This window comes from Strongylocentrotus purpuratus, unplaced genomic scaffold (genome assembly GCF_000002235.5).
Source record: "Strongylocentrotus purpuratus isolate Spur 01 unplaced genomic scaffold, Spur_5.0 spur5_scaffold_4, whole genome shotgun sequence".
NCBI lineage: Eukaryota > Metazoa > Echinodermata > Echinoidea > Camarodonta > Strongylocentrotidae > Strongylocentrotus > Strongylocentrotus purpuratus.
The window spans coordinates 9,781,531-9,807,356 of NW_022145610.1; the positions used below are offsets into that span (position 1 = coordinate 9,781,531).

Consider the following 25,826-nt stretch of genomic DNA (forward strand, 5'->3'; position numbering starts at 1 on the left):
CACCCCCCCCCCCTTTATTTCTGTGGAGGTCACTCCTAGCCATCTTCCCATAGCGTAGTCAATGCTGGCATCCACCTTGTCCTGATCAAGCTGCCCTGTTAAAAATTTTAAAAAGAGACGATAATCCTTATAAGCTACAGAAATCCTCGCATTTGATTGGCTATCTATGAGCAGATTTATCATAGATTTATGGAAGTTTTTATTGATAACAAGTTTTATGAAAAGGGTTACAACAAAGCTTTCCACATTGCAATCAGAATTATGTGGTATCAACTAAGACAACTTTTGTTTCAAATGTGTAACAATCGTTGAATGAAAGCTTATATGGGGCTGCATTAGTATTTGCTTCCTTTTTTTATATTGCATTTGGACTATTTACATTGTATGTTTTGTCAGATTCACAACAGTATTTTCCAATAGTTGCTTCCAGAGTATCCCATGCAATCTATCCACTTTTTTATGGAGAAAAAAAACAGTATTCATTTTCACTTTTCTGTGTTCAGTAAAAACTTGGATATCTGACTTAAGAAAGACAAGCATTGTCTGTTATCTGTGTATGATTAATAGTATTCAACAAAATGCAAGAATATATTTGTATACTAGTAGTTTTTTCTTTTCTTTTCATAGGAAATACTGTATGCAAATAAATACTGTCTAGTAAAGATACTCATACCAACCTACCAGGCATAATTTTCATATGAATATTCTGTAATATTGTACATTTGTATATGCATGTACATACAGCTGTTGTATGGATGCATTGCAGGGATGTATTGCATTCCATATTGTTCTATTCACTTCTGAAATAAAAAAAAATTAAAACTTGTATAATGTATGTGATATTTCTATTGCAATCTATTGACATTTCTGCAAGATTATGTGCAAACAGTATTATATTTCTACTTTTCACTCAAGCGACTTGTTTTGTCTGATTTATTTGTCTTCAGGGAATGAAACTTGGTGGATTTAATGCAGAGCTATGAATTTCACACAGCTAGTGCACTTGTAGGGAATACACTAAGAGAAAGAGAGGGAGAGAGAGAGAGAGAGAGAGAGAGAGAGAGAGAGAGAGAAAGAGGAGAGAAATGGAATATTAAGGAGGAAGGGAAAGAAGTTAACAGATAGAGATAGGAGGAAGTTTAGAGAGTGAGAGAGAAATAGGGAGGTAATAACGAAGATATGAGTGAATGAAAGGAGGGAAAGAGAGAAGAAAGAGGGGAGAAATGGAATATTAAGGAGGAGGGGGAAAGAAGGTAAACAGATAGATGGGAGGAAGTTCAGAGAGAGAGAGAAGAAAAAAGGCAGGTATAATAACAAAGATGTGAGTGAATAAAAGGAGGGAGAGAGAAAGAGGAGAGAAATAGAATATTAAAGACGATGGGAAAGAAGGAAAACAGGTGGAGATGGGAGTGAATGAAAGGAGGAAGTAGAGAAAGAGAGATAGGGGGATAATAACAGAGATGTGAGTGAATTTTTAAAGAAGGAGTGGAGAGAAAGAAATACAGAGAGCGAGAGACAGAGGCAAAGGAAACAATGTGGGAGACAAAAAGTATTAGATGCTGTGGGAAAGAGAGAGGGGGGAGGTTCAGAGGCTGTGAGAGAAGGAGATTTTTTTAAAAATATATTGTTCTAAAGAGGAGAGACAGAGAGAGGCTGTGTTTGTGTGAGGGACTACTAGAAAGAGAAGGTGGATAAAGTTAGGAAAAAAGAGGGCTGGATGACATGGAACAATATAAAATGGGGTTGTAATCTTTTATCATACCAAACAATCATTTGTTTCAAAATTCAATAATTCTTTGTTTATCAGATTAAGATTTGTGCACAGTTGAAACCTACCCATTTTATTACACCTGAAAATTGTAAGCAGGAAACATTCATTAAGAGAAATATAGATGAAGTTTAGATGAAAAATGAAGAAGAAAATAGTAGGGCTCATCAGTAATCTGTATACATCATTGGGGGGGGGGGGGGGCCTTTCCAGCTGTGCCACCATTTTAAAATGAAGATCTTTGAATTTAGGAAGAGAAAAAAATCCAAAGAAGGGCGAGTCCATTTTTAAATGGAGTCTATACTATTGTCAAGATTTTTTAACTTGAAAACTGGAGGTGAAATCTACCTGATAAACAGTGCTCAGGTGCGTGGATGCATGCATGGACCCCTAGATGCATCTATGTAGTCTGATTATCAGGAAATATTTTAGATATGAAATCATTATTCATTATTGATGAGGGAAACGCTCTCTGTAAAAAATGATTCGTGCAGGCTGATTTTATTGAACATATGAATAGATTTTTTTTTTATGAAGTGTAGATCTACAAGTGAGAAACAATAAACAAGCATTTTGAGAGAAACTGCTAGAAAAGGGTTAAGAATTAGACTACTATTGCCGCCTGGAAAAGAGTAGCGAGTCAACCAACGAACATTTTTTTGTCTGTCTTCGAGTTACAAATTCCCACTTTTTAAGAATGGCTGATGACCTGCCAGAAGGGTGGGAAATTCGTTACAGTAAAACCCATAATGGTGAGTAATAATTGTATTATTGTGTGAGATAAGAAAATAAGATCTAGTTCATTTTGTGACTGTGGCTTGGTTGTGGGCTGAGCGGGACGCGCAAGAGAATATGTGGGACCACAGATTGTAGTTGAGTGCGATGAGCTATGATGATTTTATGAACGTGATGAATAAATTCAACGAATGAATGAATGCATGAGGATAAGTCTGCCAAACAGAAAGTAGGGCCTTAATTATCTAACTGGTACAGTGGGGGAGGGGGGTGGGGCCGAAACGGCCGCCCCCCCCCCCCTATTGGCGGTGCAAAAAGAAGAGAAAAGAGAATTAAGGAGAAGACTGCAGAGGATAGAAAAGAAAAGTGAAAAAAAAGAAGAAAAAAAAAAGAGACAAGGAAGAGAGAAGCCGGTGGTAGAAAGGGAGAAAGTTACAATTAGGAAATGGCACTAGATCGAGACCTAAGTGACAGTAACGACGAATGAGGGAAAAACTGGGGGGGGGGTATGTGGGCGTGTGAAATTATAATTTTTTACGTTGTGCAAAACTGAGTCAGAATTCAGCTTATTTTCAAAAATATTAAGCATGCTTTTGTTCATGTTAAGCCGTAATTCTAGTGTAAAATCACTTCTGAAGAGGCCACGGCCGGCCGGCCCCTCCAAAGAGTGGCAGAATAGTAATCAGGAAATTTTGGGGTTATTCTTGAGGGCCTGGGAGCCGTTATTGAAAAGGGGGCCGGCCCTACGTAAATATCAGTGACGGCAGAGATGGAGAAGGGAATAAGGAGGAGGGGGAAGTGAACTGCAAGCGTATTATGGATGATCATCCTATCAGTGCAGTCTGGGTCGGAATTAGTGCTGTAAGTCAGACGCTATGTTCGGTTCGGTTCGGCAGAGTTCGGCAATTTTTCACCCGAACTTGGTTCGGTTCGGGGTTCGGTAATATAATAGCAAGCAGCGTTATAGCCACGGCGGTCGGCACTGGGCGGGCCAGCCGGCCTGCCGGGCCCGACCAGCACGGAGGACTTCTGCACAGTGCTTTCAACCAGCACGAATTTCACATTAAAAACTGCTCTAAACGTAATTATTTGTGAAAGAAAATACTACTTACATTCATATTTCCGTCTTGAATCGTGTTTTATTTTCAAATTTTAGATAATCATGTTTTCAATTTGTCAATAAATGATATTTTTTAAAGATTTTCCGAGACGGTTTTTGTCTAATGTTAGAGTCATGAAAGCTGCCATCTTGAATAGAGACTCATGCAGGCTCGTCTATAACTGTTTTTTATAATTTTTTATTTTCAATAGGAAAAATATAACATCCCTATTTTTCCTCGATAAATAAATACCATACTATAATATATATTTATTTCATTATTTATTTTGTAAAATTTGTCCGATATTGTTAGAATTAAAATATTATTTTTTTGTTGAATGGGTTTGAGCTGACCATGTTTTGATCACGCACATGTATTCTTGTTTATGCATTGCGATCGCGACGTAGCGTTGTCAGGATTTGGGATTTAAATGGCGCCAGTGAAGTCGCGCCCACCACTGGATAGGCATAAATCACAAAGGCGGAAAATGGAAAAAAAAGTAAATATAAAATGAGCAATCATGACATGAAAATTAGGTACAAAATGACAAGTTTATTAGCTTGCAAAAACGTTTACATTTTTCTGCCGAACATCCGAACCAGGCCTTTGCGTTCGGTTCGGTTCAGTTCGGTTCGGAAGTGCCATGTTCGGCGAACTTCCGTTCGGTTCGGCGGTTTGGCTACAGCACTAGTCGGAATCCAGCATATATTTATCAAAACAAGGTTCATGTAAAGGCACTCATGATAAAGCTCACAAAGAGGAGCACAATTGTAATCGGGAGATTGGGAGTCATTCCAGAAGGCTTGGGAGACGTTATTGAATAGAGGGGGCCTGTCGCATAAATCCTGAGCCATGGATTCAAAGTTAAACGTTAAAAACACCCCTGCGCTACAACAGTCATCACTCTTTGGTGAGAAATTTGAGAAGGGCACATTATTTTGTATGTCTGATACCCCACAATGAAAAAGAATCGACGACTTTGCTTCTTAACATGGTTTGCACAAAAAAGAGACTTATTTTGTATTGTATTCATGTATGGAATACTATACAAATAAAACACAGCAGTGAGGGCATCAGTAAGAATTACCCACTCAAGGTACCTTTGGAAAAGTCTAACACGCCCGAGGCGATAGCCGAGGGCATGTTAGACTTTTCCAAAGGTACCGAGTGTGGGTAATTGTACTAATGCCTGAACAAAATGATGTGTATTATTTGTTTTATAAAATTATAACGTGGATCCTTGTTATTTGATCAATCGCCCTCATCTCAAACTCAAAGGCCCGAATTCACAAAGGAGGTTTAAATCTAACCCATGGTTAAATTCTCATTTACATAAACCCATGGTTTAAAATAAGCGCAAATTGAGGCATACCTTGCCTTGCACGCGTCTAATATTAGACCTCTGAGTTGTGTCGCGCTTATTTTGCGCTAATTTTAGCTAGATGTGGTAATGACCGGTCATTACCACTGGGTAATGACCGGTCATTACCCAAATTACGTGTTAGACAAAATGAATGCCTGGTCACGTGTACGCTTTCAACCAATCATTTGATTAGGATCTATGTCATCATCTTATAATGAGTAATATGAGCACGTTGGTATTGTGAAAGCAAAGAGGAGTGATAACGTCATTCATGAAAATCAATATGTAAAGATATAAAGAAAATGACAGTCATGTAAAACAAATATAGTACCACAGGAATTTAATTGTTCTGGACTTCCAAATAAATAGAAGTTTTCATTGCAATCATGGTACAAGCTGGGTTTTATTAAATCCTTGTTTTTTTTAAATCCATTCAATACATGCAGGTCAACCTTACTACTATAAAATGGCTTCAAAGGAAAGTCGATGGGACAAACCTGAGGGCCCTCCAGCAGGCAAAGTACGTTGTTCCCATCTCCTAGTGAAACACAGAGATTCCAGAAGACCAGCCTCCTGGAAAGATGACAGGATCACTCGGACGAAAGACGACGCTCTTCAGATACTCAAAGGTTAGTATCCATTTTCCTCCTCGACCAGAGGCATAGCTACTGGGGGAGGGGGCGAATTTCCTGCCCCATCAAAAGACAACCCCCAAATTTTTTTTTTTTTTTTACACTGATAAAAAAGGAAGGAATTGATTGCTAATTCTTATCTCATCCACCAAGTAAGTCCCAAGTTAATGTAAGTTTCCCATCAATTTTCGGACTCCTGGTACATCAAAGACCTTTTCTTTCTTTCATTTTTGTCTCGCCTGCGTAGCAAAAATCGAGACATAGGCGCTGGTTTTCTGGTGACGACGGCGGTGGCAGCGGTGGCGGCAGTGGCGGCGGCGGCGGCGGCGTCAACATCAAAAAAAATTTTATTATAATTTTGAAAGTATAAGTTCTCATTCAATGAAACTTGAACTAAAGGGTTATCAAGTATTCCCAATCATGTGAGCAGAATTTCAGGTCACAAAATCAGGGTCAAAGGTCATTTCAGGTCAACAGACTTAGACTATGTTGTGGCATCATCATCGAAAACTTAACCTCAGGTTAAGTTTTGAATTTTTAACATAATTTTGAAAGTATAAGTTCTTATTCAATGAAACTTACACTAAAGGGTTATCAAGTATCTCCAATCATGTGAGTAGAATTTAGGTCTCTAAATTAAGGTCAAAGGTCATTTCATGTCAACAAACTTAGACTCTTTTGTGGCATCAACATCAAGATTTTGAAATTTTAGCATAATTTCAAAAGTTTTTGTTCAAATTCCATGAAACTTGTACACACGGGCTATCAAGTATCACAAATCTTATGACGCAAATTCCAGGTCACAAAGTCAAGGTCAAAGGTCATTTTAGGTCAGTTTATGAGGATTTTAAAAAATTGTTCTTATTTCATGTTCCATTAAAGTTATTAATATTGGTTCAAACTATAGTAAATAATTCTTCCGATGACTCTTGGGTCAATATATTTACTTAAAAATGCTGATTATATTCAGAGGATTTCATGGGGGGGGGGGCCTGCTAATGGGCCACCCTGCCTATGAATTATGTCCCAACCTCAATTTTTCATCATATTGAATTGCGTAATGCAGGCGAGACCGCCGAGAGCGTTTCCCTTGTTTCTACTTTTTATCTCTTTGCTCTGTTAAAATGTGATCGATTGTTCTACGATAATAGAATACCGGTATTTAGAATATTTACTGCTAGAGTTTGAAGGGCAAACAATTTGATAATTTGAGTCCACTTCTGTCTGGTTCTTGCAGGGTAGTATGTTACTCAATACAATTTTGCAAGCCATCCCTGACAAATTTCTATTGGAATATATTAATCTCCATATTATTTCATTTTTCTTGAATATTGTGATAATAATGATAATGATAGCTACATTTTTCAGGTGAAGCCCAAGTTGCATGCAAATTACTTTTATTTGCCTGGCTATAGCCCAGCTGCCCTAAGGTGCTAAAAGCAGCAATAAGGCATAAATACCTGCCAGGTACCCATTTACTACACCAGTGTGGAGACTAGAAAATGTAGATTAGTGTCTTGCCAAAGGACACTGGTGCCCCAGCAGGACTTGAACCACGAACCATGCGGTCCGATGGCTATCTACTCCACCATGACACCTTTAACCCTTACTGTACTGGGGGGGGCCTGGGAGGCCCCCCCCCCCCTCCCCCCTCGAACATTTTTGGAGATTGCGCCGCAACCGCTTGGAATTTTGAATTGTCGTTTCTTGACTTTTTTCCCTCAAGTCTTACGCACATTTTGATACCGGATATACCCAGGGCTTAAATTAATCCAAGGCCACCAAGGCCATGGCCGTGGATGCCCCTTTGATTGGCCTCAATGCCTCTTGGAGATTTTTTGTGCCCTTTCCAATTCTTCCTATTTGTGCTGTAATATAGCAATATGCCCTACAGAAAAGTGGCCTTGCCCTAAAAATATTGAAATTTAAGGCCTGATATACCTGTAAGTTGTTACATACCAATTAGTATGCGCATGTCATAAAAAATATGCTATAATTGCATATATTCATGTACAAGCAGAAATGTGAATACAGGTTCAGATGTATTTCTTCCTAAGTAGGAGATATGACTTGATATCAAATTGCTTTTATATGTTTCTCAAAGTAACTTGATGTATTCCAGAACAAAACATTAAGTTTTTGAATACATTAAAAATAAAACAATAGATATAATAAGAATTAAAAAACAATAAAATACAAAAGAAAATAAAAATTTGAAAATCGCATCAAAATAACTATTTTGTGTTAAAAAAGAAGTTTCATATGAATAATGAGTTTCAATTAACATTCAAAAAGTGGAGTCTGACAATTTTTGTAATGACTCTAGTTCCCTGTATATTTCCAGATTTGATATTCATGAATGCGTATTCATAATTTATGCAAATTAACCTATGCATTTTCAAATATCTTAAAAATAATGTAACCTCATGAATTTGAGATTTATTCAATACATTTTCAAGATTCTTCACAAGTTTACATACAAAAATGTAGAGTTTTCTGTAAAATGCATAAAATTAGCATTTTGCATAATTAATTAGGCTATAACAACAAAAATTTGCATATTACGAAAAAACTAATTATGCCATCTTGTTCCTTACGTAAATATCTACATACATGCAAATTTTTGTGTTCATCGGACTATCGACGGCCGAGATCATAGGCTCACAGGCCCCCCCCCCCCCCCCCCCAGTCACGAGGTGCTCAAAATAGCCCAGTACAGTAAGGGTTAAAAGCAATAAAAGCATAATTGTCAACCTTTTCCAATTTGTTTGCAATAAGTTTAAAGTACTCATTACTTACAATTTGTGTAGCTACTTTTGAAGAAAGTTTGAAGTTCCTTTCCAATTCAGTAAAGGAAACCAGTATAGTGAGTATACCATGAACAGACTTGTTCAAAGGAGACACGAGTGCGATCTTTGTAGGCAGGTTTTGATGAGAAAGAAATCTTCAAGGGAAACCAAACTATAGTTTTTTATAGACAGGTTGTCTATCTATGTAGGTGATCGCTAAAGCATGTTTGACTGTTTATCCTTTCTGCCTCTCTATTCAGGTCATAGAGCGAAGATAGTTGCAGGGGACGTCACATTAGGAGACCTAGCCAGTACGGAAAGCGACTGCAGCTCGGCGCACAAGAAGGGCGATCTCGGATTCTTTGGCCGTAACCAGATGCAGAAGCCCTTTGAGGAAGCCTCTTTCAAACTCGAGGTCGGCCAGATGAGTGACCCAGTTTTCACAGACTCCGGCATACACATCATCCTCAGGACGGCTTGAGGAAAATCACAGTGGATGGTGGAAGTGATAAGTTAGGGACCAGTTTCACAAATCCTTTTTTCAATGACAAATGACAAATATCAGTGACAAATCTGCTGATAACCAATCAGAAGCAAGGATTTCAGTAGCTTATAACACAAATTGTCATCTGTCACTGATGACAAGTTTTGTGAAACGCCCCCCCAGGCCATCATGTTCCGAAACCATCATAAAGTATGAGTTCACCGACACCCATTGAAACGTGCGATGACCCATCGACTACCAAATTGTCATATTCCGTATAGGTATACTACAGAAACCACTCGGTTCCAGTAGACAAGTTAAATTCTAATACACAATTTTTTTATTTTTTGTAAATACTTGTTTCAATGGGATGTCTGTGAACTTGTACTTAAAACAGCTTCATGAGACGGTTCCCTGGGCCCTATTTCATCAAACTTGTTTGCAATAATAACAAGTAGGTAAGTTAGTAAAATTGATTACTATTTAATGGTTGTGAGCAAATTTGCTATTGTCTGAAAAAGGGTCAAGAGCCAGACAATATATTTCCTTGCTTTTTGCCTAGGGCGCCCCTTATGCTGACTTACTTGTAGGTAGTATTCCTTATTTAGGCAAGTATGAATCCATTTTTCCCCCGTTCTCTCTGCGAAAGATGTTGATCATAACATACTTCAATTCATTTTAAGAATGAAATGATTAAAGAGAAGGTTGAGTTCTTGGAAGAGGTAAAAAATTATTTGTGAGCATTATCATTGTTATTATGCAAGGGTGGAAGAACATCAGATTAAACATGTTCCCTAAAAAGTAGGGCTCTTCAAATGCCTTCATATTCTAAATATGACATGAAACATCGTAAAAATCTGGGGTAGGTTTTTTTCGCCATGTGCTCGTGTAGTCCCATATACATCATTCTGTGTACAGTGCTTGTAACTTTGCCAAGATTTGGCCAAATTTCTTATCATTTTGATGATTCCAGAACCTTGCAATACACACAAATACTTGAATACTAGATGATCAACCTTTTCTGATAGATTCCACACCTTTTCTTTCACAATGCAATCACATGACCAGAACTCAACTTCATCTTTACTAAGCTCTTCAAATTTTCATGTTAAGATTATGATGAATAAGTTAAAGTGTGACAATTATTTTTTTTTTTTAATTGTGTATGGAAAGAATATAGTCCCTTGTGGTCATTGCCAATCTAGTTCAGTATCTAGTGTCCAAATTAGGATTTCTATTTTTAATTGTATTCTGCTGCAAGCACTATATGTTCCAGATTATTGGGTACATGTGACTTATGTTTACTTTCTAGCTCTTATATGCATTTTGGAAAATGGATGTTTAAGAAATAATAAGATTTAGGCTAGACTGTGAAACCTGTAAGGAATTTCTGTGTAGATGTATAATAGTCCTGTCAAATTTTCTATATACTTTTAAAATAAAAGTTTCTCTGGAGAACCCTCATGCTTTCGAAAGCAAAGCAACAGCCACTGGATTCAATCTATAGAGATACTATTGTGTATAGCTGTTGAATAGGTTGTTTTGGTAATGCAACCAAATGTAATACTTCCATCTATGTGAAGTGCCTCTTTACAAGTTATTTCATTCACCTTATTGTGAATAACTATCGTAATAGTGAAAATGAAAATGCAAATGGCATAAATTATTTGTTTCTAGGTAGGACAAACTATGTAGTTTGCCCTACCTAAACAGCATGACACATATGCAATTTGCATTCGGACAACTGAAATACAATTATCCGTAACGGGTTAATGAAATAATTTGTATGGAGTCACTTCACTAAGACTGCATTTAATTTAAGTCCCATTGAATAGTTATTAACCAGGGTTTCAGAAGAGAACATGCATGAATTTTACATGTTTTAGCAAACAGGTCTATTTTTATGTTTTCTGGTTGTCCGTACGTACGCCCCGTTCTTGTGATCGCGTTATCTCAGGAACGAATTGATGGATACCTGCCAAACTTGGGTCATGTATGTATCTTGCAAAGCCAATGAACTGATTGGATTTGGGGGTCACAAGGTCAAAGTTCAAAGGTCACAGGGGTCATTATGTATGCACAAATAGCTTGTGATCACATTATCATGAGAACCAAGACAGATTACTATCAAGCTCAAGACATGTATCTTGCAGAGCCAATGAACTGATTAGATTTTAAGGTCATCAGGTCAAAGGTCATGGGGCTCATTAAGGATGCCTATAAATAGCTTGTGAATGCATTATTAAAGACGACAGATGGATTGCAATCTTGAGCCATGAATTTTAAAAGTTGCTTCCGTTTTGGTTTGTAAAATTGCTCTAATGCGGAGGCATCATTTTCGACAGTCAAAGTGCCATCTAGTCTATCTCCAAACATGTACGCTTTGAATATCCATTCCTGGAGGGGAGGGAGAGGAAAGGGGGAGGAGCAATGAAAATCATTCTTTTACTGCCAATGGTGTATACATCAAATCAAAGGTCATTTGTTGACAAAATAAAAAAAAAACAAGGGTGTTATATTGCCATGGTGACTGACTATCCTGTATTATTGTAATGTTCACTAAAACATGTGAATTTATTCTCTTGTCTAAAAATATTTTATTTATCTACTAGTTCCAGTTAAATTTTAGTTTCAAGACAAAAGTGATACGTGCATGCAATCATTCGATTATGCATTATTGTAAATCTTCTTTACAGGAAATATAAATATGAGTAATAGAAAGTCTAAATATTTGAGAATTAGAAATAAATGTGCATTTAGATTATTAGTTGTACTTCAACTAAGCATGTAAGTGACATAAGAAATCATATTGAATTTGTGCACACAATACTTTATCAATTTTGTCCCCCGGTGTATGATGTGTTGTTGAGGATAAGAATATTGGAATATTATGTACATTGTATTTGTTATTTGTAAGCAATTCCATGAATATTTCTATGTCAATGGGAATAAAATTTTCTTTAAAAAAAATGTATGTATTAATACGGTAGTCTTTTATGAACCCTTCAGTCTGTATTCTACTGATTCAAATACACCCAACTCTGGGTTTATGATTTGTATTTCAAGGGATATAACTTAAGAGAAGGTCGAGTTCTGGGAAAGGTGTCAAAGAGTATCATAGAAAATATGTCATCTCAAAAGGATGGCTCTTCAAATGCCCTCATATTCAAAGTACGACAAGTAACAGCCAACGGTTGTGGACCACACTTTCATGCCAATGCTCGTGTAATCTTACATCCTGAGTGCATGTTACCTTTAGCAGAACTGGGTCAATTTCTTATTTTGACGATTCCAAAACCTCACAGTATACACCAATACTTCTGTGCTACATGTATATGGTCAATCTTTTCCAGACGGTTTCTTTTATGAGACCAGAACTTGGCTTTTCCTTTAACCCTTTAACTTTTCAACAGTTGCCATTCATTTACACATATTTTTTTTGCGGCAGTTTACGGCGTCGTTTCTGAACGAGCCACAAGAGTTGCAGAAATGACAACAAATTACATTACAATGTCTCCTCACGAACATGTCAATTTATTCAGTACACTGACAAGATGCTCATACATAATTTATAATACATGTACTAACATAATAATAAGTTGTGCTATCAATAAGAAGCAGAGACCAGGGCCCGTTTCCAGTTCAATACTTGAACTATGTGTCAGTATTTTACTTAGTATTTAGCTTAGCTAAGTAAAATGACTCAAGTCTTTAATATTCAGATTAGATCTGAATACCGGTACATGTATTTTACTTAAGTAACCCAAAAATCAGGTAAAATGCTTACTGATGGCTGCACTGCTACATCACTTAGCTAATCCAAAATTAAGCATAATACCACATGTCGCATTAAAGTGTGTGCTAACATAATTATGCGCAGCTTATGGTGACTGCAAATGAAAACCACAACTGAACGCAAAAGTTGGCTAAACATTTGTTTATCTTTACTCCAAAACTGAGTAAAATATTGATATTTCCGACTTCAGTATTGAAGTGAATACCAGTCCATTCTTAATACTCTATACAGAAATCCGACCAAGCAATAATGATTTTGTTTGAAATCAAGAGAAACACAACAGACCTTTATTGCTTGGCAGACATGTACCTGACCAAAATGTTTAAGAGAGCGCTCATCATTCCAAACTCCTCAAAAAAAACTTGAGTATTACATAATTATCGCTGTGTTTAGTATCATTAAAAAGAGGGTTTATTCCTTTCTAAATTTGGCAATTGTTCCCTTTTGACCCTGCCCCCTATTCTGATGTACTGCTCACTCCATGGCTGCCAAATCATGACAAATATGGTATCTTTTCAAAGAGGAATAGACACAATTTCTAATGATAATAATCAGAGCAATGATTATAAAATGATTTTTCCTTTAGTTTACATGCATTCATTCAAATACATGTATAGAAAAAACTATCCTTTGATACATGTACATGAATAATGTTTAGAAAAAATGAAACATGTTTAGAAGAAAAAAGTCCTCCCATACATGCATTATAATACATGAAAAGAAAAAATGACATAAATGTACGAAAAGGACATTTCAATGAGTAGATGATATGTATATGTTTACCCATATCTGCTATATTTTTACATTCAATGTTTATTATGCAAAAAGAAATGAAAATACATACGTGTACTCTGTACATCAATCATTAAGGTACATACCTTTGAGGAAGCTATTGCCAAAAGCCTGACACATTCATTAAAATGCTATTATTAACAATCAAAGGGTTAGCTTTAAATAAAAATGTTCAAGAATTTCCCTAATAACAAAGCATCTGTCCCACTCTTGCTATCTAACCATATACTGGCTATTGAAAACATTATTAATCATTTCAAGATGTTATATCATTGAATCATGAAACACAGTTACTCCGGCAAAGGAGATTAATTAAGTTATGTTTATTAAAGGTTTTGGGTGAACATCAAATATCGCTGGTTACCTGCAAGAAGGCTAATAATGCCATTGACAATAATTGTTTCTACTTCTAACGACCCTCTTGCAGGCAGCCAACAACATACATGTAGAGAGGGTCACAAAAATTGGAAAAATATCCAGCAGTAATTGCTCTATTAAAGAAAGTAAATAGATTTACAATATATTGGTAATAACACTCATTTTAGACATACCGGTAGAACACATACAGAGCAATCAAATTAGCTCTAATACTAGAGTTCTGAATCAGATTTCAAGTTCTGCACTGTACAACCCAAAATAATGCCTTTGAAAAATGTTTTTGCAAAGTTTATGATATACCAGGTAAAATCACACAATGATAAATGCTCAAAAATTGGATTTGCAGCAGCAGATATCCTTTGTACAAGCACACCGGATGCAAACTACATGTATACCCATTTTTGGGGTTAGATGGTTAGCTAATTCAGGTATTGTGTCATTTTACAAGTATTGTTAATAAAAACCCTTTACCTGCAATCTATACGTATTTCTGTGGCTAGAAAACTGTATGTTAGCCGTATTTGAAATGCATGTATACTGCAATGATTAACTTGATATAAAAGACAAAGAAAGATGTGTAATAGGGAATACTGTCGGGTTAAACATACACAGTCAACATGTCTGATGATAAAAATTTCAACAACAAAAAAGGTGAAGCAAGAAAATTCATGTTAAACTTGATGCTCATACCAGCCCCCAAGGGACTTTAAAGGAGTAGAGAGAAAAGCTCCAATTACGTTTCTAGTTGAAATTCTTAGGGTGGGGGTACAACGCATAGTACATGGAAATGTCCATACAGCTTCATATTTTAGGATGCCCATTTGTCGCTAGAAAGTACCAAGTCATTAGCAATTAGTATCTACATTGACACTGCTAGGAATAAACTTAAATACCTGTAAAAAAAAAAAAAAAATATGGAGAAAGTTTTCTTTCTTCTATTCACATGTATAATTCGTGGATTTACAGATGTACATGGTATGTATCATGGATTTCAAACAGACACATAAACCTCCTGAATTCTATTACTTGTAAAAAATAATAGAGGGGAGGGAAAGTGAGTAAGAGAGAGAGAGAGAGAGGGGGGGTAGGAAGAGGGGGAGAGTAAGTAAGAGAGGAGAAAGAGAGATTCATATGAAGAAAAGAAAAAGAAAATTAATGCCCCCAAAATAGGAACGCAATAACTTGCTCTGTAGATAGGAGGTCCATATAGAAACGTCTTTCAAAACGTATGTAGTCTCTTGAGTGCAAACAGTGACCACTGAAGTCTGGTTACCTTCGTACAGAGGTGGCTATCCTAAATGTCTGACTCTGTATACAATATCCATAACACCAAATAGTACAGACTTTTGTATAAAAAGACAGCAAAAGTGTTTGAAAAGAAAACAAAAGTGTGCATGAAGCCAGTATTTAATCCACATATTTTGCAAAGTTTTTTTTACACTATGAATAAAAGTCATTATCCCACATTTGTTCCTTGTGAATATGGGGCACTAACAAATATAATATCACGAAACAATTCATTTTTATCGCTTCTAATTTGTAGCATTTTCACATGCTATGATTTGCCGTTAACAAAGTCTCGTTTCAACATTGAAATAATTTGATAAATTTACTAACAAAATTGTGCCAAAAATACAAGACAGTATCAAGACTATTCAAGTCAGAACAGAAATATAAAAATAACACAAATATGTTTTTGTATCGTCAATGATTGCCTCCAAACAAAGAAATGCTTTATAATATGGGTTGTACACTAGTTTTTAATGTTCATATTAAGTCAGACTTTTCACTTTCTAAAATCAACATGTGAAAAAAATGGTGTCAATTGTATAAAGGTACAAATGTTAAGTACCCCCAAATTAATATGCCTTTCAATAAATGTCTAACATTCAATATCCAATTTTGTATCTACATTGTATATGTAACAGAACATTCGAATGATAGAGCAAAATGTAACATTTACTGATTTTTCATAACTTTTAAAGTTTTAAGCAGCCTTCTCTTGTGACAAAATTCCTTCACAGTTCACACATATAAAATATACCACCTTTCAAACATAAAATTATATACATATATGTATCAATTACAAAGCAGCCAGAATTGTGTGGTACAAAGTAATTTTGGCTGCATTCTGTAAATTGTAAACTGGAATCTAAACACAGACGTGAATTGTTATCTGCTATATTTTTTTCCCTTGTCAACGATGATCTATGACATTCAAAACTATCCAAAAACAATTTGAAAGTCAGCAGCTACAAGTATCTAGCCAAGTATACACCTCAGTTGGTCAAAAGTACTATCATGTTTTATGATTCATAGAATTCACCATCTAGTCAAATGTACTTTAAACTACCAATGTCTTAGTTTTCAGCTACGTGTATTGAGGCAAGTGGCTCTCAGGGATGATGGAAATATGTATGGTAGTCACATCCATCTAGACAGATTCTACAAGTATTTCAATTCTCTAGATCCTTCATTTTATTTCATGGCATGGCCTTGAAACTAACAAACTATAAGTTAATAGTCATAGACAGGTTTACAAAGTATTTCTGAATTCTTACATTCACTCGCAAAAAAATCTTCTTTTAAATGTTTTAAAACCAGAATTTTTTAACATTCCTGTGAAGTGCATTGTACGCTTTGTAAAAGTCAGATAGCAGAACACTTTATAAACATAAATTTTAAAAAAAAATCTTTTTTTAATTGATGGCATTAGCTCTAGAACATGAGAACATGTTCTTGCAAGGTCAATATCACAGCCATTTTGGTATAGGCGAAATGTTCGTGTCTGCATTGTGAATGGCAGTATAAAGGGTTTTTCTAGTGAAAATAGATGAAATTGAACTGGATATACTTCCCCATATGTGCAGACTGTGTAGTATTCATAATCACCTTGATGTTAAAGTACGCCTCAAGAGGCAAAGATTATTTCATAGGTTTCAAAGTCCTTGGAATATTATCTCTTGACATAGAACCCGAATTGCAGCGGAAGGTTGAATCTCTGTGCATGCAGGAGGGGGCGCTATTTATTTGTATTGTGGTTTAGCGGAACGTTGGCGACTGGTGGAGGAACGGCTGCGTGCGGCGGCAGCTTGGAGCTGTATCTCGTACGCTTGTGGATGAATCTTGAATCCGTATAACCTGTATAAATACCACGTAGAAACGGAGCGCAGAGGAAAAAGTAGACAAAAACACAAGAAAAAAATTTGATAACCATGAATATCCCTACACACTCCCTGTCTACACATAAAATCACTCACACGTTGAGATTTAAATTTATCTGGGCAGCGAAGTCCCTCATCCACCGCAGAGCTTTTGGATGGATGGTGGGAGAACGGTGGCATAGAGGGCGCAATTAGGAAATGGTTATTTCTTGGGGTTGCTGGACGGGCGGGCGTTGTAGCGGGTGCGTGACGCCGCTTGGTACTGAAATTCGTAAGCGAGAGGATGGATCTTGAAGCCGTAGAGTCTAGGGAGAGATGATGCACAAAAAACACAAAGAAAGAAGAGACGTGGGATAGGGACGGACAGAGAAGAGTCACACGGAATCAGGTGGGAGGAAGGATGAAAAAAAGAAAGAAAAAAAATGTTGGCTTTAGGTGATGCCCTGCAACTAAATTGTTAGATTAGATAAAAGAGACGATGATGAACAGCTGTTAAAACATGAAAGAGTTAGGTTTAGTTGCATGCTGATTAGATGAAGAGGAAACGTGTTAGACGAAGATTAAAGGTTACATTCTCAGCCTTGTGGCACACCAGCTATATCTTTAATAAGGAAAGATGGAAGGAATAACAAGGATACATCAACAGCAACATTAGTAACACATATCCTGATGTTCTCTTGATAAATACAATCAAAGACAGGGAGAAAGATACAAGTGTTAGTAGTGAGTAAAACAAAAACATGAGCTAGAGACAAAACAATACATTTTTCATGCAGATGAAAATGCACAAATACGTTAATATGGCCCGATGCTCAAACACCATAACTGTATTAGTGTGGAAATCGCTCGTACACAGTGGGAGGAATATAAAATGCAGACTGCAAAGCCGAACAAGGCTAATCAAAATTCAACTGAAGTGGCGCTCTATTTTTACTCGCAAATTTGTCAAAACAGGCCACACTTTTTTACTCACACTTCACTGTCCATAGGACTCAGTTTAGTTTTACCTAAAAGTCTGATGGCAATTTTTTTAAATTGTAGGCTTTTGGTTTCTTCAAATATGTGACCATGCCGAATATTACGGGAAATTCTTAAAAATTACTGACAATAACACACACCTATGGCTTGGGAAAAGAAGCCACTTGTGTTGCAGAGTGCCAAGAATTTCTTGGAGCCCTGGCGTTTGCCAATGCTGTTATATTACTTTTAAACTAATAAATATGCTTACTGCTTGTGAAATTTTCAAAATGTGTAACTATCCAGCAAGATTAAAAATTGCAGATAATGAATCACTAGCATATCCTTGTACAGCAGAATATGTGTTTTAGAATCACCGGAAGTTAGTGTGTCTACAAAAAAAGTAGCTGAGGTATTGGAGGCACAATGCATTATGCGAATGTATATTGCTATATATATGCAGTAGAGGGAATTGGACTGTGACACCCACCAAGAAATAATGCAAACTTTGCAGCGATCCAGATTTGCAAAAATTTTCATGCCATTAAATATCAAAGAAACGCAAACATGAAATTTTGCCATTCACAGAATTTCCTTACATTTTGCAAGCAGACAAGGCAGAACAAAAAAATTGCAAAGTGTTGTCTGCTGAAAGTTTTGGTTTAAAGGTACTATGTCCCATTTGCAGGCCAAAAAATGAAAAGGTTAAAATCCAACGGCATTTGAAAGATAATACTAATTTTCTTCCCTAAAGAGAAGGGGGCTTGAAAATGTCTTTAATTGGCAAAATAACAACTATTATTCGTCGAATCGACTTAGGAGCTATAGAGTTCTACAGAATTTGAGGTTGGCTGCAAAAGGGACATAGTGTCTTTAACAAAAGCATGTACTTTCAGATTCCTTTTTATTGAAAATCATGTTCAAAGATTCAAATGTTTAGATATTGAAAAGAGAAGGGAAATCTTCCACAAATACAATATGTTAGGCACTTAACAAACATGAATCTATTATGTTTAAAATTTGGAGGAAATAAAGCAAGTGTTAAGCTGGGAGGGTCAAAGAGAACAAGTGAATATCCGGCCAAGACCTATATAAAAGGATAAAACTCTTCGGTTAGACATAGAGGGAGATAGACTAAAATTTAAGTGATCAAGTGTCTATTCATTCATCAAACATATTTACATGCAAATTGATGGGGCATCAACTTCCTAAACTTGATAGAGAAGAAAATAAGTCAAGTCCAATGAGGTGGCCAATAGCAATAGAAAAAGGAATGCCCATATAAGGCCCCATATTATTAAACAAGAATAGTATGATAATAAATAGCCTTCACACTAAAAATAAATAGCCTTCACACTGAAAATGAAATGAAATAAATATATTAGCCAATGTTTGAATCAAAGGAAGTAAACACCCCTTTTCAACAAAGGTTTTATGAAAAAATTATGGCATAAAAATGAGTATTAGAGACATTAATCTTCAAATTTTCATGCCCATTCCATAGAAGCTCCAAAAACCAGGAAATGAGTTGTTAATCAAATACTACACAACAAGAATGCATTGAGAAAAAAATATATGTGTATATAAATATCTATACAATGATTTCAATACACACAAAACAGTGTCATACACTTGTATGTGAATAGGATTGTATGTGCATTTCATTAAAAACTTACAGGTACATTCATACTTGCGCTTGATTTGTGGTTAAGACAAGGCACTATCCATGCGACCAATGCATGGTTAAATTACAATGTGAACACTCCCATTCATGTAACATAGATATATAAACACATTTAATTGAGTATATCTTTTAATATTTGTATGAAACATGCACCAAATAAAGCTCATACAAAAACTGGATTGATGTTATTTGATTTATGAATTTTAATAGTACATCCCTCTTTGAAGAAGAAAAAAAAAAAAAAGAGTACACCGGTGTTGGTGTTTTGTTTTTCTCATCTGTTTAAACCTCATTAATGAAAAGGTCTTGAATCCTTTCAATCAAACAAACTGATACAGAATTTTTAAAAGCTGTGTATTCGGTCCAAAATAAATAAGGAATCTAATGTTATTAAAATGTTTAATTTAGAAATGTCCCTATAAAATGTCAACTACTATTTCAGTAAGGAATGTTTGAACATTGCAATCCATGTACACCACTTGTATTTTGAAAACATTTACACAAAGCGAAAATGAGAGGTCTGCTCTGCAACGACTGGGGCTCACTGAATGCAATACACTACTGATGAAAGAAATGTTCCACAATTAAGAGTAGATTTTTTTCAACATGAAACAAAATTTTGAGGCACAATTTGCTCATAAAATTAATTTTAATATGACAAATAACAAGAACAATTACAGACAGTTTTCCAAAAAAAAATTGTCTTCATTATGCTGACGTCAACAACTAAGTACTTGTGGAGGCATTAGAACGCAACATAATTCCTTCAAAGGACAATCGTCTTCACTAGTATTTTGCAACCATATTCCATAATTATATCTTTTGAAGATTAGTATTTTAAATCTCACCACTGCACAAAAAATAACTTCCAAATCGCCTGCATGTCACTGCAAAATTATGGTTAAATATTTGTTCTCCTTTGTTTTGTTTTTTTATTATTTTTTGTTGATTGGTTCTTTTTTTTTATGGGGAACAGACCTTGGTTTGAAGAGCAGACCTTACACACAGCTAATCCAAACAAACAAATACTAACCTTGGTACAAACTGGTTGGGTGGGCGCTTTGGACGGTACTCCGGGTGCACCATGAAGAACATGTGTGGGAAACCGGTACCGAAGTAGGCGCCGTCGGTGTGGTGGTGTCGGGATGACTTGGGGGTGTACACGTCTTGACATTTGGGGCAATAGAGCTTGACCATGGCTTCGCCCGGGACGTCCGACAAACCTGTAGAGTAGAGAGTCAGGTGTGGACCAGGTAGTGAAGGAAAAGAGATGGTCATCGTGTCATGTATTCTCTAATTTATCAACATGGATGAACTCTTTAAAGACTGAGACAGTCTTTAAAGAGTTCATCCATGTTGATAAATTAGAGACAGTCAATGAGGCGACATTCAGCCTAAAAAAATAAGGTGTTGTATTGCCCTTGGCGACCGACCCAAAATCTTGAAATCTATGGTCGGCTTCTTGAAGAAGAAAAAATTTGTACTGTTTTTTAGAGAAAAAAATGTATTTAGGCATTCAAAACTGAGAAATATCGGCCCGAAGAGGGAGTAAAACAAAAAAAGTATTAAAAAAAAAAATATCTGACCGACCGACCCATGTTTTGGCACCTAAAGGGCAATACAACATCTTTTTTTTAGGCCTTATAGATAGATTCTTTTATTAATCCATATTCAAAAAATATTTTTATTGACATCACAACACTTTTACTAGTTGGAGAACAGTTAATCATGATAAAAATATGAAACTACACTCCACATTAACATTGATCCAAATCCAAATAACCTTAATTTTCAACAATCATCTCAATATCAGATATAGCAAGATGCAGACTGTTCTACTTAACTCCCTTCATATGACCATACTCAATATAAAAGTAGAGCATATGCAAACAGTAACAAACCAGACATGCATTGCTTACCTATTGGTAAAACAAGTTGATTTTCACAATACACTCTGGGACAGTGACCAAAATCACCTTGTTGATATTTTTCAAGCTGAAAAAGAACAAGAGAGGCACATGCAGTTGTTACAGAAAACAAAAATACTTCGATATCTCTTCACTTCTCCTTCATCTTTCACAAGTCACTGATCTGTCTGTTGCCAGCTTGTATTCAAAGGTAACAGATTCTCTGCAGAGATTCTACTGGTAGGCCTACATGTCTTACTGCGAGTCTGTGTGTCCTGGACTTTAGAATATTTTAGACATACATGTAGATACTTCTCACAGCAAAATCAATTTAAATTCATGCTATACAAAGGCAAAATGTGTTAAGGTCAATTATGAAAGATATACAGCATATAACAATCTTATAAATGCCTAGGTCACACCAATGCGTTGAGCCCATACATTTTTTCCATTTGCATGTGAAAACTGGTGAAATGAGCTGACATCTGGGAATGCATGATTTGAATTGGATCCGAAGTGACATCGATTCGTTTCCCGTTCGTTTTAGGGAAAACGGATTGACAATGCAAAGGCCTGAGAAAATGTTGGACATGTTCAATAATTTTCAATTTCCCACTGCGTTTCCACTTTAATTTCTCCACGTTGAAACGCATACTTCAAACCAAGAATGCACTATGGGATAGTAACGCATGGAAAAGGCATGCATTTCAAAAATATAGAAACAGAATGAAATCAAAATGAAAATTTTGGTGTGAGCTTTCAGTTCATACATCGTAAAAAATTGTTTACAGTGAGTGGATACAATTTCCCTTTATCATTCTTTATCCATTAACTACTAAACAAAAAATAATTGAAATTTTTATTTAAAAAGTTTGTAAGCACCCTTCTGCCTTCCCATACTTACCATGAGTGCGATGCCTCTATTTGTCATGATGAACCTTGCATGTATTAAACCATATAACATTTCAGCTGCCTGTTCTATCAAGTCATTCTGGTTGGGATTCTCTTCCATTTCATCATCTGCACAAAGAAACAAGAAACAATTTTATTACATACACAGTTCTGTGATAAGGCTCTGGCTCACTCAGCAGTCAATCTCATTTATAAATCAAATTCTTAATTTTAACTGTTGACCCCAACAATATACTGAACCCTAATCCTAAAGCTAACCTAAAACATATTTGCGAACCCAAACCCTAACCCTATGTCATGGATAATATAAAGCCAAGCATAAGTTGAATCACTGAATACACCCTTATTAAGCATGGCTAGATTAAACCTTCAAAACCTTCAAATAACATACTTCATTTATCTCCATTGACAACACTCATATTTTATTTTCAAATCCTACATTTTTCTAACTTAGGGTAATGTATCAATAAAGGACAAACATGAAGAGAAATAGCAATGAAAATTTATCAAATTTACCAGTTTCAAAGAAAAAGAGCAATCTGCAACCTTTCAACATGTTGCAAATAAGGTTTTAGTGCCTATTTTCCTAATAACATTCCTGGTCTCTACCAAAATATAACTTATTAAAGGTAGTGTATTTCTTTTAGCAGCCAACATCAAACTCTGTAGAACTTTGCAGGAATTATAATTATCTGTGACCTTTTAACGTTAATAGTGTCCTAGTATTCAAATTATGCAAGGAAACCTGTTTACTTTCTAGATTTCACTGTCAGACACTTATGAGTGTCTGACTGACTGACTTCTTTTTTTTTCTTTGGTAATAACATACATAAAATAACTGCCGGCCAAATTACCCGAAGGTAATTACCTTTGCGGCTAAATGGGGTAACTGTTTCACTGGGCTTCTCACCTGGTTCTAAATCTAAGATCATGTCCAACGCTTGTCGGTAATGTGGAACTTGTTCATTTAGACCCGTTAGATTGAATTTGTCTTGGATGTAATCTTCATCCACCTGGAAACATGAGAAGAACAGATAAATAGTGAAAATTTAAATAGATGCACCCTGTATCCTCTGGAAAAGGATCTATATAATAAAATAAACATTTATTATTACTAGTCTATATTACACATGGAAGTATGAATGCCATTGCCCGATAAATCAATTATGGACACATATATACCAGAACTTTGATTTTGAAACTCATTTAAACCATTGACTTCTGAATTCTCAAATCCCCCTTTGTTTACTATAGGAACCACCCGGTTCCAGTACGCAATGGATTAACCTGAACAGAGATCCATCATGTTGGGCGGTTTGGTCCCATACATTCTGTCTGATGTTTTTTAAAAACGCAGAGAGCGCCAGAGTCTGGAATCACGCTAGAGGCGTGAAAACTGGCATTACTGGGCTTATTATAAAGAGGTTCAATAAATTTCATAAAGGACAGTAAAACATCCCTCCATTAATTAGTTAGGTAGATGAAATCATCCAAAAATATCAAACTCAACAAAAAATATAATATTATATGGAGACCAAGGCATCGTTTCACAAAACCGTCATAAGTACAAGTTCACTAACATTCCATTGAAAGGCCTATTAAATTTAATAAATCTGTTTCAATGGGCTGTCAGGGAACTTGCACTTAATACTGTTTTGGGAAACGCATCCCTACAAGTTAAATTTTAAAAAAAAATTCTGACTCACCTCACAAAAGAACTCATTTCCTCTGAGTCCACAAAACCATGAAATCCATGATACTTCTTCGGAGCTACTCATCTTGCCTTCGATGATAGGGATCTCCTACATGTAATCTTTTGTGTCCTGCAAAATAGCGTAAGATGCATTTTACTAAAACCACTTTAGATAATGATGTACAGTTTGTGGAATGATGTACAGTTTGTCCACTCGTTTATGAAAGGACACAAACAGATCAATCTACATCTACAAAACCATGAAATCGATGACCCTTCTTCCAAACTACGGCGCTCTGCTGGTGTAGGTTTCCTGATCCGCGCACTGGCAATGCGAAAAATGGATAATAAAATACCCCCAGTTCACCATCTACTTTCATGGGTTATCCGCCTTCCCGAAGATTTATCATTCATAACATGTAAGTCTTCGTCCTGCGAAAGTGAGAAATGCATCATCGTCATGGAGCATTATCGCAGAATCTGTTTTTTCGCATCCCCAATGCGTGGATCGGTAATAAGGAACGTCCGAGAAAGTACAGACGATCCTTATTTTTCAGGACGCTATTTGTCCATGTTTACGTCCAATTGAGGACATCCTGTATCCTGTACGTATGTGGCTGATATTCTCGGACACACACACACTGTTATTGTTAAACATTTGCTTGCAAGTCTACAGTTAACATTGTCTACAAGTACGACTAATTGACTACGCCTAAGGTCTACACTGTAACAGAGTCAGGGATGGAAAGACACAGACAATAAAAATGGACATAAATAAATGGAATGTGATTTTGACTGACAGACAAAACGCAACACTGGACTGAGTGAACTGAGTGAACATGGTGAAGGAGTAGCTCTCGATCTCATTTCATTTCATGATATTTATTTGATAGTTTGACACCTGCCTACATCATAAGAATAGGGATTAAAAACGTGGGTGGCTTACTCTACATTGACATGTCCCATTCTTTATCACATCATCAGACATCAGTCACTCATTCGCATCACCAACTCAATCCATTGCAATGCAATGCACGCACTGCAGACACAGTGATTCACGCATTCACAATTCCTATAGACATTGCATTGCGCTTTGCATGTTCGCAAAAAAATATGTTCACCGACATCAGAATCCCTCTATCTTACAATATGAACCTGTTATAATAAGAATACAATGTCATTCCAAACTATCTATATGTCATATAAAATTCTAAACATGCCCTACCTTACAAGTTAATAATTGAATTCCCTGATGAAAAGTCGCGGCAAAGTGCAAAACTTCAGTAGCCTGGATTCGGATTTTTTTCCATTATAATTAATAGTAATACACGGGTATACATTGGAAGTGCAAATCAGATGTGTTACGTATATTCTCAGGTCAATAAAATAAATACGTTCCCTTCAGTGATAACAATTCTGGTGCGTATCGTGTGCGGCGATCTTGTTTTTGTTTCTATATAATTATATTTCTTCCTTTTTTTCACTCACTGTTATCTTTTTCTTTCTTTCATTCTTTCTTTTATTTGTTTTTTATTTTCTTTTTTCCTTTCTTTTTTTCTTGCTCCCGTATTTTTGTCTTTTGCTAATTTTTCTTTCTGTTTTTATTTCTTTCTCCATTCTTTCTCTCTCCTTCCTTCCTTCCTTCTTATATCCTTTTATTTATTTCCTTCCT

The 25,826-nt window shown here is 36.0% G+C and overlaps 2 protein-coding genes across 6 annotated transcripts; one reads left to right on the forward strand and one right to left on the reverse strand.

Moving 5' to 3' along the window:
• The first annotated feature begins 2,370 nt into the window (after window positions 1-2,370).
• On the forward strand, window positions 2,371-9,211 carry LOC583004 (peptidyl-prolyl cis-trans isomerase pin1). The gene is made up of 3 exons (XM_782932.5): window positions 2,371-2,520; window positions 5,413-5,595; window positions 8,648-9,211. Exons 1-3 carry the CDS (start codon window positions 2,466-2,468, stop codon window positions 8,866-8,868), a joined length of 459 nt encoding a protein of 152 aa, XP_788025.2. The 5' UTR covers window positions 2,371-2,465; the 3' UTR covers window positions 8,869-9,211.
• Window positions 9,212-12,384: 3,173 nt separating this feature from the next.
• On the reverse strand, window positions 12,385-25,467 carry LOC579320 (casein kinase II subunit beta). 5 transcript variants are annotated; one of them, XM_775603.5, is made up of 7 exons: window positions 25,380-25,467; window positions 24,168-24,284; window positions 23,372-23,474; window positions 22,454-22,569; window positions 21,562-21,637; window positions 20,676-20,865; window positions 12,385-16,978 (listed from the first exon to the last, which is right to left on the reverse strand). In XM_775603.5, exons 2-7 carry the CDS (start codon window positions 24,237-24,239, stop codon window positions 16,864-16,866), a joined length of 672 nt encoding a protein of 223 aa, XP_780696.1. In that variant the 5' UTR covers window positions 24,240-24,284; window positions 25,380-25,467; the 3' UTR covers window positions 12,385-16,863. The 5 variants fall into 5 exon arrangements, with proteins under 5 accessions (XP_780696.1, XP_030852894.1, XP_030852895.1 ...); XM_030997034.1 differs by having other exon boundaries at window positions 23,330-23,474; XM_030997035.1 differs by having other exon boundaries at window positions 23,330-23,474; window positions 25,385-25,445.
• Between the last annotated feature and the right edge of the window lie 359 nt (window positions 25,468-25,826).